Source organism: Dipodomys ordii, unplaced genomic scaffold (genome assembly GCF_000151885.1).
Source record: "Dipodomys ordii isolate 6190 unplaced genomic scaffold, Dord_2.0 Scaffold129, whole genome shotgun sequence".
NCBI lineage: Eukaryota > Metazoa > Chordata > Mammalia > Rodentia > Heteromyidae > Dipodomys > Dipodomys ordii.
The window spans coordinates 670,970-684,778 of NW_012267345.1; the positions used below are offsets into that span (position 1 = coordinate 670,970).

The 13,809-nt window shown below is 59.1% G+C and overlaps 1 protein-coding gene across 1 annotated transcript in view; it reads left to right on the top strand.

Annotated features, from left to right (window-relative positions):
- Nucleotides 1-13,809, top strand: part of Cdh4 (cadherin 4, type 1, R-cadherin (retinal)) — a 425,566-nt gene that overhangs the window by 287,483 nt on the left and 124,274 nt on the right. Inside the window, exon 8 of the mRNA XM_013030338.1 lies at nt 9,592-9,818. Within this exon, the coding sequence (XP_012885792.1) occupies nt 9,592-9,818 (227 nt within the window). The remainder of the gene's footprint in view (nt 1-9,591; nt 9,819-13,809) is intronic.

Here is a 13,809-nt window from a genome sequence, read left to right on the forward strand (position 1 = left end):
GAAGGGCAGGCCTCCTCCTACAGGAGCACTGTTAGTGCACCTGCTTGCAGGCTGGCCCTGGCTGGGCCCCACAGGCTGCGACCCCGCCCCACAGTGGCACACGCAGTCCCTCACCGCCGGGACAGCCGCAGGGCCTCAGCTTACCCTCCCTGGGCAAGGCCCACAGCAGCTCTGTGAGGGCTGTGAGGGACAGAGGTGCTGTGGCCTGCTCAGGAGAGGCCCGGGCGGGGAGGACAGGCAGAGCAGGAGGCAGCCCTCCGCTCACTTCGGGGAGGACCTGGGGCTGCTTCACGCTACCCCTGAACCTCCAAGGTGCCTCCTGGGACAGGACAGAGCCACTGTTCTACCTGGGCCTTAATTGCAAAGGATTTAATTAGCTCAGTCCCGAGGTGCAAGGCACTCACGAGAGAGAGTGCCTGGCAGCTCCAAAAATAGCCTGCCCGGTCCCGTTTCTTGTGTTTGAGTCCCAGCCTTCAGCACCAACGTCTTTGTCACCACCCCGCCTGTGCAGTGTTTGCTCAGAGCTCCTGGTTGCTGAAAGCCCTGTGGAAGACAGCCATGGCAAGGGGCAGGCCTTGGAGGATGGTCTCATCCTCCACTTCTGCAGCCCAGGCACGGGTCCCGTGCCAGGCTCTGGTGCAGCATGGTCCTGTGCCAGGCTCTGGTCCCGTGCCAGGCTCTGGTGCATTGTGGTCCCATGCCCGGCTCTGGTCCCGTGCCAGACTCTGGTGCAGTGTGGTCCCATGCCCGGCTCTGGTCCCGTGCCAGGCTCTGGTCCTGTGCCAGGCTCTGGTGCATGATCTCACGCTAGTCTCTGGTCCTGTGCTAGGCTCTGGTGCTGTGAGGTCCCTGCCAGGCTCTGGTGCAGTGGGTCCTGTGCCGGGCTCTGATCCTGAGCCAGGCTCTAGTGTAGCATACTCTTGTGCCAGGCTCTGGTCCTGTGCTAGGCTCTGGTGCAGCGTGGTCCCATGCTAGTCGCTGGTCCTGTGCCAGGCTCTGGTGCTGTGAGGTCCCGTGCCAGGCTCTGGTGCAGCATTGTCCTGTGCCAGGCTCTGGCCCTGTGCCAGGCTCTGGTGCAGCATTGTCCTGTGCCAGGCTCTGGCCCTGTGCCAGGCTCTGGTGCAGCATTGTCCTGTGCCAGGCTCTGGTCCTATGCCAGGCTCTGGTACAGTGATCCTGTGCCAGGCTTTGGTCCTGTGCCAGGCTCTACTGTAGTGTGGTCCTGTGCCAGGCTCTGGTGCAGTGTGTTCCCGTGCCAGGCTCTGGTACAGCATGGTCCTGTGCCAGGCTCTGGTCCCATGCCAGGCTCTGGTCCCGTGCCAGGCTCTGGTGAGGCTCCTGGGATAGAGAGGCACCCGTCAAGCCACGCCTCGTGTTTCCACTTGAGGGCAGCTATGGTTTCTGCCTGGGAGCTGCCTGCTCGGTGGACACATCCCAGAAACCAGAGGCTGCAATGGAAGCTGGATGCGGGCTGTGGGTTTGAGCCGGGAGCCTCTGAAGAGAGCCGTGCTCAGCAGGAAATCTTGGTGGGCCGGAAGGGTCAAGAAGAGTGAGGTTGAAGTAGCGCTGTGGCTCAAGTGGCAGAGCATTCGTCCTGAACACAGAGATGCTCGGGGACAGTGCCCAGGCCCTGAGTTCACACCCCACAACCGACAAAGGAAAAAAGGGTAAGGAGTGCGGGGAGGGACATGGCAGACACAGAGGGCCTGATATCGTCTGCCCTCACCCACCGATCCTCCGAGCTGGCTCTCTCCCATCCCGCTGGACAGGGCGGACGTAGCCCTGCATCCAGACACCTGAGAGGCAAAAAGACTGCGAGCTCTTACAAACCCAGCCACAAGTCCAAAGTCACGGAGCGTCTGCCCAGGGCTGCCCGCCCCTCCGTCCCCCACACAGCCCCCAGCTGCTCGCGGCTCAGCAGACCAACCAGCGCTTGGCTGGAAACTGGCTTTCTAATTTCACCAACATATGAACACCTCAGGAATCTCTGCTGAGCAGCAGGAAGCGCGACAAAATGCAACGGGCCGCCCGCCCCGAGGTCCCGGTGCCCCTGGCCAGCGGCAACCTGGCTTCAGCCACCCGTGAAGGACCTGGTGAGCCCTTCCCATGGCCCGGCCACTTCCCAGTCCCACAGCAGACTGCGGGGCCTCATTGTCAGGAGAAGCGGACGCCATGCCGGTGCCTGTTTAAAATGCACATGGAAGGAAAGGGTGGAAGAGAGCCGGCCGGGGTCTGGGTGCCTGCAGCTGTAGGGACACCTGCCCAGCATCGGGGGGTGGGGGGAGCAGCCCATCTCAGACAAGCCAGCCTCAACCCCACAGTAACAAAACCCGCCAACGTCTCCAGGCCCCACGTCCTCTTCGGCCCTTTGCTTTGATGTCAGGGTCATCAGGGGCTCTGATGGTTAAGGTGTCCTGGCGTTTGCTGGTTGCCATCTCCTCCCTGCATCCCGTTTCCCTTGGGGAGCTTGGGCCCTGTCTGGAGTGGACCCAGCTCTGTCTGAGGAGGGAGCAGTGCGGGCAGGAGGGGCAGCGGGGGTGGAGGGGGGAGAGGTGGAACCCAGGGAGCAGCAGCAGTGTGGGTGGACCTTTGCATAGCTGTGCGCTCACCGGCTGCCCGGCTGCTCAGTGGTTCAGGACGGGTCTGTAGTTTGTGTCTGGTGGATTCCACAGTGGGCAGTGGCCCCTGTCCACACACCCAGGATCCACAGACACAGAACCCCCAGCACACCTGGCCCCACTGCTCGCCGCACCCTCCCCCTGCACATGACCACCTGGCCTTGCTGGCTCTGTCCTGGGCCTTTGTACCACCCTGGCCACACCTGGCAGTCAGCTGCCCGGGCATCACGGAGGAGGGGTGGGCGCGGGCTCCCCTCTGCCCTGGGCATCATGGGGGGGCGGCACGGGCTCCCCTCTGCCCTGGGCATCATGGGGGGGCGCGGGCTGCCCTCTGCCCCGAGAATCATGGGGGGGATGTGGGCTCCCCTCTGCCCCGGGCATCACGGAAGAGGGGCGGCGCGGGCTCCCCTCTGTCCTCTGCCTGGCTGCCTGGCTGCCCTGATTTGTTCCTGTACCAGCCTTTTCCTGTAGTTTTCTTCACACTGGGCTCCAAGCTCTGTCCCTGGACTGTGGAAGGCCTGGGCCATGGGCACGTGTTGGGAGGAGTGGGGGAAGAGAGGAGGAAGAGGATGGTAGGGGAGGAGGCAGAGCAGCAGCAGACAGGAAGCTTGTCTGTGCCGCTGCATGGCTCCAGCTACAAGCCTACCTCGGGCTCCTGTGATCTTTCTCAACTCACCTAACAAGAAAAATAATAAGGAGAGATGTTTTGCAGCCACAGCAGAATTCCCCAGCTTGCCCATCTTAGGGGGATGCAGCCTGATGCCCCCTAAATGTCAGGCTGCCACTGTGGGTAAGGGAGTGGGCCATCACCCCGTTCCCACACCTGAGCCCCCTGCATGTGCCAGCAATTAAAGAGGAAGAGGACAAAGGGCTCAGCCTAGCAGCCTGCTAATGAGGCGCTTCCTACCTTCCCGTGCAGTGCCTCTGCAGCAGAAACTCTTTTGAGTAGGGCTGCACCCCTGCACTGCTGCACCTCTGCACCACCACTGGACCGCTGCTGCACCCCTGCATCCCTGCGGCACCCCTGCACCATTGCTGCGCCCTGCACCACCACTGCACCCCTGCACCATTGCTGCGCCCTGCACCAGCACTGCACCAGTACTGCACCCCCGTGTGGGGGAGGGGAGACCCAGGGTGATCTTAGAAAAAAGTTACCAAACCACAATACCACCAAAAGGAAGGAAAGAAGGGGGGAAAGACAAGAAGGAGAGATAAAGGAAGGAAAAGGAAAGAAAAGAGGGAGGAAGGAAAAGGAAGGGAGGGAGGGAGGAAAGAAGAGAGACAGGGAGGAAGGGAAGGAAGAAAGGAAGGGAAAAGAAGAGAAAGAAAAAAAAGGGAAGTGAAGCAGGAGCGAGCCACAGCCTGGCCTTCTCTCGGCCGCTGGGTCCCAGTGTTGCTCGTCCCTGGGGACAAGGCCCGGCAGCGGTGAGCCCGAAGCAGCTGCCCTCCCTCTGGGCAGCCGTCCCTCACAAGCACACCATGAACCCTGCCTCCTTCAGCAGGCAGCACCGGTCAGCACTGGTCAGAGGAGGCCAGCCCTGACTGAGCCACAGGCCCTGACTTCCTGCTGCCATCACCGAGTAGTCCTGCCCTCTGGGCCACTTCCAAACCCCAAACTCCATGAACGCGGGTCCACCACTGGTATAGAAGTCCCTGTGAATGTGGGTCCATGGCTGGTCTAGGGGTCTCAGTGAATGTGGGTACATTAGCTGGTCTAGGGGGTCTCTGTGAATGTGGGTCCACAGCTGGTCTAGGGGTCCCTGTGAATGTGGGTCCAGTGGCTGGCTTAGGGGTCTCTGAATGTGGGTCCAGTAGCTGGTCTAGGGGTCTCAGTGAATGTGGGTCCAGTAGCTGGTCTAGGGGTCTCAGTGAATGTGGGTCCAGTGGCTGGTCTAGGGGTCTCAGTGAATGTGGGTCCAGTGGCTGGTCTAGGGGTCTCTGAATGTGGGTCCAGTAGCTGGTCTAGGGGTCTAATTGAATGTGGGTCCAGTGGCTGGTCTAGGGGTCTCAGTGAATGTGGGTCCAGTGGCTGGTCTAGGGGTCTCTGTGAATGTGGGTCCATTGGCTAGTCTAGGGGTCCCTGTGAATGTGGGTCCACGGCTGGTCTAGGGGTCCCTGTGAATGTGGATCCAGTGGCTGGTCTAGGGGTCTCTGTGAATGTGGGACCACAGCTGGTCTAGGGGTCCCTGTGAATGCGGGTCAACGACTGGTCTAGGGGTCCCTGTGAATGTGGGTCCAGTGGCTGGTCTAGGGGTCTCTGTGAATGTAGGTCCATGCCTGATCTAGGGGTCCCTGTGAATGTGGGTCCATAGCTAGTCTAGGGGTCCCTGTGAATGTGGGTCCAGTAGCTGGTCTAGGGGTCTCTGTGAATGTGGGTCAAAGGCTGGTCTAGGGGTCTCTGTGAATGTGGGTCAAAGGCTGGTCTAGGGGTCTCTGTGAATGTGGGTCAAGTGCCTGGCCCACAGGGCTCAGTAGAAGTTGGTGTTGTGAGGCCTCCTGTTCTAAGCCTGGAGCTTTCTAGTGTTGGCCATGTCTGTGTGTGTCCCAGGCCTCATTGGGAGAATCCCTGCTCGTCCTGCTCAGGTGCAGTCCCTCTGGAGGGCACACATGGGCCGTGTGATCAGGACTCTTGCTCCTGGAGGAGCGGCTCCTCTCCTCCAGTGCAGATAGCTTAGAGGCCACAGATTCTTCTCCAAGCAGTGACAACACTTGCCAGCGCTGTCACGTAATCTCCGTGCTTGCCTTATAAAATACTGTCACATCATCAACTTGCTCAGGGACGCTGCCCCTCCTGCTGCCTCCCGAGTCCACTGGTCTTATTAATTTACTCTTGGAGGACACGGGAGCTTATTTGTATATTTTGTACTAATCTCTCTGCAATCATGGAGCTGTCATTTCTGTCTTTCTCAGTGGCAATTGGATGTCAAGAATGATGGATCCACTCAGTTTGTTAGCTGACTTTAAGTTGTTTACCACTGGGGGGAGGAGTACTACAAAAAAGCTTCAAGCTAGGCATCCCTCACTCAGGCCTGTAATCCTAGCTACTTAGGAGGCTGGAATCTGTGGTTCAAGGTTTGAAGCCAGCCTAGGCAGAAAACTCTGTGAGACTGTTATCTCCAGTTAACCAGCAAAAGACCAAGTTGTAGAGTGAAAGTCAAGTAAGAGTGCAAGGCCCTGGATCAAGCTTCAGTAGCAGCATCAAAATAAATAAAAGCAGTTTGGAGTTTCCCTTTCACTTAAAAAAAAAAATAAAGTCCTTATTCGGTCCTCTGAGGAGGGGCCAGCTCTGGACCCTGACTACAGCTGCCCTTGTCCACCACAAACACCACTGCCACACAGCTCTGGGTCCCTGTACTGGCTGCTTTTCTGGGCCAGACAGAGCAGGAATGCTCATTAAAAAAAAAAACTTTTAGGCTGGGTGCTGGTGGCTCATGCCTGTCATCCTAGCTACTCAAGAAGTTGAGATCTGAGGATCTCGGTTCCAAGCCAACCCAGGCAGGAAAGTCCATGAGATTCTTATCTCTAGTTAACCACAGAAAACCTGACATGGCACTGTGGCTCAAATTGTAGAGTGCTAGCCTTGAGCTGAAGAGCTCAGGGACAACGCCCAGGCCCAGAGTTCAAGCCCCATGACCGACAAAAAACTTAAAGATTCCTCCATATCAAAAAAAAAAGAAAAGCATTTTTATAGCCAGTGGCCCAGTGGCTCACACCTGCAATCCTAGCAGAGAATCGTGGTTCAAAGCCATCCCAAGGCAGAAAAATCTATGAGACTGTTTTCTCTAATTAGCTACCAAAAAGCCAGAAGTGGAGCTGTGGCTCAAGCAGTAGAGCACTAGCCTCAAACAACAACAAAAAGCTGAGATATAGCACCTAGGTCCCGAGTTCAAGCCCCAAGACCAGCACAAAACGTAAAAACATAAGAATCACTTTTCTATTTTCTGTTAAACCCACAGGTGGGAGGAGCTGGTGGCCGGGGAGATGTTAAAGGGAAGTATTCGCTGTGAAGGAGCACAGTCTTTATTATTTCAGGACAGGCAACTATAAAGGTGAACACGAGGGAAAGATGCTTTATCAAATGTTACAGAGAGGATCTTTTTCTAGCACCTAGACTAGTAATTAAATCATGCAGATGACGACGGTCGAATCACTTAAAGCACCCTCTGCCCTGCGATTGCTTCACACCCCACGTTTCACGCACACTCAGTCCTCGATCCACGGCTTTCACAGCAGGATGTGACACTGGCTGTTTGTGCTTCAGAACTTGCCAGGCGTTCGCGACACTTGCAAAAGCACACACACACAAGAGCGCAGGAGTGTGGCACTGGTGCGCTGGCTCATCCCGCCTTGAAGCTTAAAGAGCTGCGTGTGGGAACGGGGGGGGGGGGGAGAGCAGGGAGACTGGCAACCTGGCTGCTTAATTCATGTTTGAGAAACAGGGAAGTGTGCGGGGCACTCAGCAGTGTGAGTCTCCACTGCCTCAACTGCAACTCACAGGGAAGCATGTGGCCCCGAGGGTCTGCCGTGGCCCTGCTGGTCTGCTGTGGCTCTGCGGGTCTGCCCTGGCCCTGCAGGTCTGCTGTGGCTCTGCGGGTCTGCCCTGGCCCTGCAGGTCTGCCCACATTCTGCAGGTCTGCCGTGGCCCTGTGGGTCTGCCCACGCTCTGCAGGTCTGCTGTGACCCTGTGGGTCTGCCTTGGCCCCGAGGGTCTGCCATGGCCCCAAGGGTCTGCTGTAGCCCCACGGGTCTGCCGAGGCCCGCGGGTCTGCCGTGGCCCTGCAGGTATGCTGTGGCTCTGCGGGTCTGCCGTGGCCCTGCAGGTCTGCCACAGCCCTGCGGGTCTGCTGTGGCCCCGAGGGTCTGCCGTGGCCCTGAAGGTATGCTGTGGCTCTGCGGGTCTGCCGTGGCCCTGCAGGTCTGCCCACGCTCTGCTGGTCTGCCACGGCCCTGCGGGTCTGCTGTGGCCCCAAGGGTCTGCTGTGGCCCCGCGGGTCTACCTTGGCTCCACGGGTCTGCCATGGCCCCGCGGGTCTGCCATGGCCCCCAGGGTCTGCCGTGGCCCCGCGGGTCTGCCATGGCCCCCAGGGTCTGCTGTGGCCCCGCGGGTCTGCCGTGGCCCTGTGGGTCTGCTGTGGCTCTGCAGTTCTGCCAAGGTTCTGCGGGTCTGCCATGGCCCTGCACATCTGCTGTGGCCCCGAGGGTCTGTCGTGGCCCTGCAGGTCTACCTTGGCTCCACGGGTCTGCCATGGCCCTGCGGGTCTGCCATGGCCCTGCGGGTCTGCCGTGGCCTGCGGGTCTGCCGTGGCCCTGTGGGTCTGCTGTGGCCCTGCGGGTCTGCTGTGGCTCTGTGGATCTGCCGAGGTTCTGCGGGTCTGCCCACGCTCTGAGGGTCTGCTGTGGCCCTCCGCGTCTGCTGTGGCTCTGTGGGTCTGCCAACGCTCTGCGCGTCTGCTGTGGCCCCGAGGGTCTGCCGTGGCCCCGCAGGTCTGCTATGGCCTCGAGGGTTTGCCGTGGCCCCAAGGGTCTGCTGTGGCCCTACGGGTCTGCTGTGGCCTCGAGGGTCTGCCGTGGCCCTGCAGGTCTACCTTGGCTCCACAGGTCTGCCATGGCCCTGCGGGTCTGCCATGGCCCTGTGGGTCTGCCGTGGCCTGTGGGTCTACCGTGGCCCTGTGGGTCTGCTGTGGCCCTGCGGGTCTGCTGTGGCTCTGTGGATCTGCCGAGGTTCTGCGGGTCTGCCCACACTCTGAGGGTCTGCTGTGGCCCTCCACGTCTGCTGTGGTTCTGTGGGTCTGCCCACGCTCTGCGGGTCTGCCGTGGCCCCGCACGTCTGCTATGGCCTCGAGGGTTTGCCGTGGCCCCAAGGGTCTGCTGTGGCCCTACGGGTCTGCTGTGGCCTCGAGGGTCTGCCGTGGCCCTGCACGTCTGCTGTGGCCCCGAGGGTCTGTTGTGGCCCCGAGGGTCTGCCTGGCCCCTAGGGTCTGTCATGGCCCTGTGGGACTGCCATGGCTCTGTGGGACTGCCGTGGCTCCGTGGGTCTGCCGTGGCTCTGCAGGTCTGCCATGGCCCTGTGAGTCTGCCATGGCCTCGAGGGTCTGCCATGGTTCTGTGGGTCTGCCATGGCCCTGCGGGTCTGCTGTGGCCCTGCAGGTCTGCCATGGCCCTGCGGGTCTGCTGTGGCCTCGAGGGTCTGCTGTGGCCCCGAGGGTCTGCCGTGGCCCTGCGGGTCTGCCGTGGCCTTGTTCTGTGGGTCTGCTGTGGCTCTGCAGGTCTGCCGTGGCCCCGAGGGTCTGCTGTGGCCTCGAGGGTCTGCCATGGTTCTGTGGGTCTGCTGTGGCCTTGTTCTGTGGGTCTGCTGTGGCCTCGAGGGTCTGCCATGGTTCTGTGGGTCTGCCGTGGCCCTGCGGGTCTGCCGTGGCCTTGTTCTGTGGGTCTGCTGTGGCCCTGCGGGTCTGCCGTGGCCCCATGGGTCTGCCGTCCTGCCTCCACCCTTGGCAGGCGTGGCCTCGCTGAGTAATCAGGACTGGAAATGGTGCGGGACCCTCACAGCGTGTCCACCTTCGGAGGACAGGCCCCCTGCCAGCTTTCTCATCCGCGGACACCCGTGGCCTCTGTGATCAGACCCTCCGGGCAGTGCAGCGCGTGTGTGGCAGGAGGGAGAAAGTGGGATGTTTCCAGTGGAGCTGCCACTCACTGTCCGGGCCCCGCTGAGGCAGCCGTGGCCGTGGGGGGACACAGGCCCAGGCAGGAGGAGGAGGCAGCGGGGCTTGGAGAATGGACACACATCCCCGCTCCTTCACATTTTCTGTGCCTCTCACCCATCCCCTCGTGGCAGAGTGAGAGCCCCTCCCTCCCACGCTGGGGCCTCCATGAGGCCACAGCCCCAGTGCTCCTTGGGAAACAGAATGCTGTGCATCGTGGGGTTGCCTTTGGCCTCGCTGGTCATCCTGACTGTCCCCCTCCTCTCCTCTTACAGTTGAGTTCAGCAGCTGTTTGGGGACCAAGGGCACCCAATATGAGACCAACAGCCTGGACTTCAAGGTGGGGACGGACGGGACGGTCTTCGCCACCCGCGAGCTGCAGATCCCGTCGGAACAGGTGGCGTTCACGGTGACGGCACGGGACCGCCAGACAGCCGAGCAGTGGGACGCCCTGGTGCGGCTGCTGGTGGCCCAGACCACGGCCCCGCACTCCGGACACAGGGTAAGACCGCGCCCAGACACCGGGGGCCCCTCCTCCCGAGGGTCCTGGGGGCGGCTCCCCGCTGGGCACTGAGGGCCACGCTGTCCGCAGCCTGGCCTCGCCCTTCCTGACAGCGCTGTCACGGTGGGCGCAGGCCCCGGGCTCGGCCTCGCCCTTCCTGACAGCGCTGTCACGGTGGGCGCAGGCCCCGGGCTCGGTCTGCCTCACTGTGCCTCCATCTCCACAGTCTCAGCATCATTTGTGTGCACCCTGCGCTGGGTCTGCGGGTGGACAGGAGGGACGGCTGGTGTCCCCCCGCTCCTCAGCACTCTGATCCTGCTTTGCGGGCCACCCAGGGCCGGGCCTAGCAGTGTGTGTACCTCGCCGTCTGTGTCTGTCAGGAGCCAGCAGGGCCTGTCCCCCCCTGCCCTGCCTGGAGTCTCTGCAGCTGCATTGTCCTCGTGGCCTAGGATGGGGAGGGGAGGGGGGCTCGCTGAGAGGGCAGCCTGGGGATCCTCGGCATGGAGAACATGAAGTGTCCGTGCCCGCAGTAATGGGAGGGAGGGGGGATTCAAGGCCCACGTGGCAGTCACTGCCACCGTGTGTGGTCAGAGCACAGAGCAAGAGGCCTGGCTGCGCGTGTGGATGTCCTTGGAAAGGCGTCGGGCTGGGAAGGTTGACAGAGTGGGACTGGGGCTGTGGCATGTGTTCTATCCTGGACCCACCGTGACTGCAAGTTCTGTGAGACTCCAATGGGAAATCATCGACAAGTGTTCCCAAACCTGTCTCACCAAGGAACCCTTCTCCAGGGAACAGCTTGCAACACAAGTGCCGAGGATTCCACCTTGGGAAACCCCCAGTCTGGTCTTCTGTCCTGAATTCAAGTGAAGGTGGGTTGGGTCAGATGAGAAGCAGGAAAGCAGGCCAGGAGAACAGTATGCACCCACTGGGAAGGAGGGCGTGAGTGGTCTTGTGCAGAGAACCCGTGTCTAAACTCCTCTCTAGCTGTGAGCCCCCCCCACCATCGAGAGCCCCCACAGACGCTACAGACTCCAAGTCAGGTAGCATTGCTCACTCTTTCCTGTGCAACAGTTAAAAGCCACACCCCAGTGAGAAGCCTGTGTGCAGCCGGCTCAGACATCCAGTGGGAGGTGGAGCCAGGGAGCTGCAGGGTAGGACTTGGCTCCTGCCCACCCCGTGCCCCAAGCCCCTGAAGGTGAGGCTGAAACTCTGCACCTTGTGAGCAGAAAGCAGACTCTGGGCGGCATGTGGAAGGCCTCAGATAAAAGGTACTAATTGAAAATATAATGATGCCTTTTGTTAGGTGCTAATGAAGCAATTTCTGATGCAATTAATCCCTGCTCCTCCACAGAAGGTGCAGACAGTGGTGATGATTGCAATTAGGCCGTCTGCAGTTGGGGTGTACCCTCCTCCCCCCCACCACACACGCACATACACTGCAGACACACACAGTCAGGAACATACACATGCACACGTGTGTGAACACAGGCACGCACACTCACACACACCCCTGTACACAGAGTAGGCTGGCCTGGAAAGCGCCAACCTGCAAAAACTGGAGACACGGGCTGGGAAGGTGGCTCAGTGGTAGAGCGCTTGCCTTGCATGCATGAGGCCCTGGGTTCCATTCATCAGCACCACATAAGCAAAAAGAAAAAAGCTGCAAGTGGCGCTGTGGCTCAAGTGGTAGAGTGCTAGCCTTGAGCTGAAGAGCTGAGGGCCCAGAGTTCAGGCCCTATGACCAGACCCCAAAAAAGGAAACCAGGAGACCAGGGCAGGGCTCAGGCCTCTGTGAGCCTGTCACCCCCGTGGCGTGGAGGAGCTGGGAGGTCTCCACCCCCTCCCACCAGTCCTGCACTGCGTTTCACATCTCTCTTGTGGCTGGCAGGCCTCCATTGCTCTCGTACCCCACAGACCCCACCCCACATCCCCGGAGTACGTCCCCTCGGCCCCATCTCAGACCAGGGAGCTGAGCGGTGTGGCCTGGCCCCCGTCCTGGAGAGAACTCCTATTCAGAAAAGAGGAAGAAGTGGCTTTCTGAGCCCAGCCACCCCCCATTGGAGTTCCAATCTGGGCTTCTACATCCTCCTAGCTGGGTGTTTTGCAACAGTCCACACACCTCTGATGGGCTGTCCTGGAACAGGGAAGAGTTCTACACCTGGCTTCCGGTTGCCGGGACTACTGGTGTGCTGTACCAAACTGCATCTCAAGGTTCCATGGGTGGAGGAGTCCCAGAGAGAATCTCCCATTGCGGCCGTGGACATGGCCCCCTCAGGCACGGGCCCTGGGGGAGAGAGAATGGGAGACGATTGGAACCTAACCACTGGCTCTCTGTGAGACTCTGGGGCCCTCAACTGGTTTGACCTTGGCCGAATCGATGCGGCTTTGTGATAACATCACTGCCTGTTAGGGAATACACATCTGCAGATTCGGGATGATTGAAGAGAAAACTGGTGCAGTAAAGGATCTCAGGAGAAATAGGCTAAGTCTGCAGAGGAGGAACACACTGCAGGAGGGATGTGGGCAGTGGAAAGAAGGACTGGAAGGCATCAGCCCTGAGTATGAGAGGAAGAAAGAGAACGGAAATGGAGGAATGGTTGCAAAGCACTAGCAGAAAAATACTCCAAAAGCAGCAGCAGGTTCCGAACACCCTAACACTCTAGGTGGGACAAACAGAACTGAAATTGCACTTGGACTCTTTGTGGGAAAATAGCTCAAGTCCAAAGTCAAAGAGAAAAATCTCTAACACAGCAGGGGGAAAGAAAGGGTTTCCTGGAGCAGCGAGAGGCTGTGGCCAGGCTTCTCAGCACAAGCGGGGGCTGGAAGACAGCAGAAATATGGCTCAATTATCCAGGAGACCTCTCCTCCCAGAAGCCACCTTGAATCAAGACGTTTTCCACAAATCGCAGATGAAGAATCCGCCCCGCTCTGTTCTCGGGTCACAAGCTGAGCTGAAGGGAAATGTCAGAAATGAAGGAAGACTGAAGAGCGTGAACAGGGGCACAGAGAAGTGTGCATGCGTCAGGCAGCGTGAGATTTCCCGGGGTGTGCACGGATAGCTCCCACATTCACGCCAGGAAGAACCGGAGCGGGAGGAGCTGAGGAGGAGGCTCCACATCCCTTACTCAGAATACCTCGGGTGGTAGAATCTGTAATGAGGTGCCATGGGGCTGGAAGCATGTCTAAAAACAAAAGCACACCTTGTATACGTGGTACAAAGGGCACTTTATGTGATTTGTTTAACTGTGACCCCTAGGGTTGGGTGTGGGACTTCCCCTGTGTGTGTATGTGCACACATGCATGCTCGTGTGTGTGTGCACACGTGCGCGTGTGTGTGCACACACATGTACACGTACACGCACACGAGCATGCCAGTCCTGGAGCTTGAACTCAGGGCCTGGGTGTTGTTTTATTTTAGTCAAGACTAGCACTCTACCACTTGAGCCACAGCTCCACTTTCAGCTTTTTGTGGTTAATTAGAAAAAAGAGTCTCCAGGACTCTTCTACCCAGGCTGACTTCAAACGTGATCCTCAGATCTCAGCTCCTCCCATCAGCAAGGAGTGTAGATCTGAGCTACAAGCGCCCAGTGGAACTTCCTCATGTTCATGTCGTAGTGTAACTCAAAAAAGCTTTAGATTTGGAAGGTTCTCAGACTTTAGACGTTTAGATTAAAGTGTGTCGCAATAATGTATAAGCATTTGTTATGAAGTCTTTGAAAAATCACTGATCCATAGTATTAACCAGGCACCAGCTTCACATCCACCATCCTAGCTACTCAGGAGGCTGAGATGTAGAGGGTGACAAGTTGAGGCCAGCTCAGGGAAGAAAAGTCCATGAAGCTCCAGTTCCAAAATAACCAGCAAAAAGCAGGGCTGGAGAAATAGCTCAAGTGGTACAACATCAGCCAAGTAAGCAAGCCAATAGCAAATATGAGGCCCTGAGTTCAAACCCTAGTCCAGGGAGGAAGGAGGAGGAGGAGGAGGAGGAGGA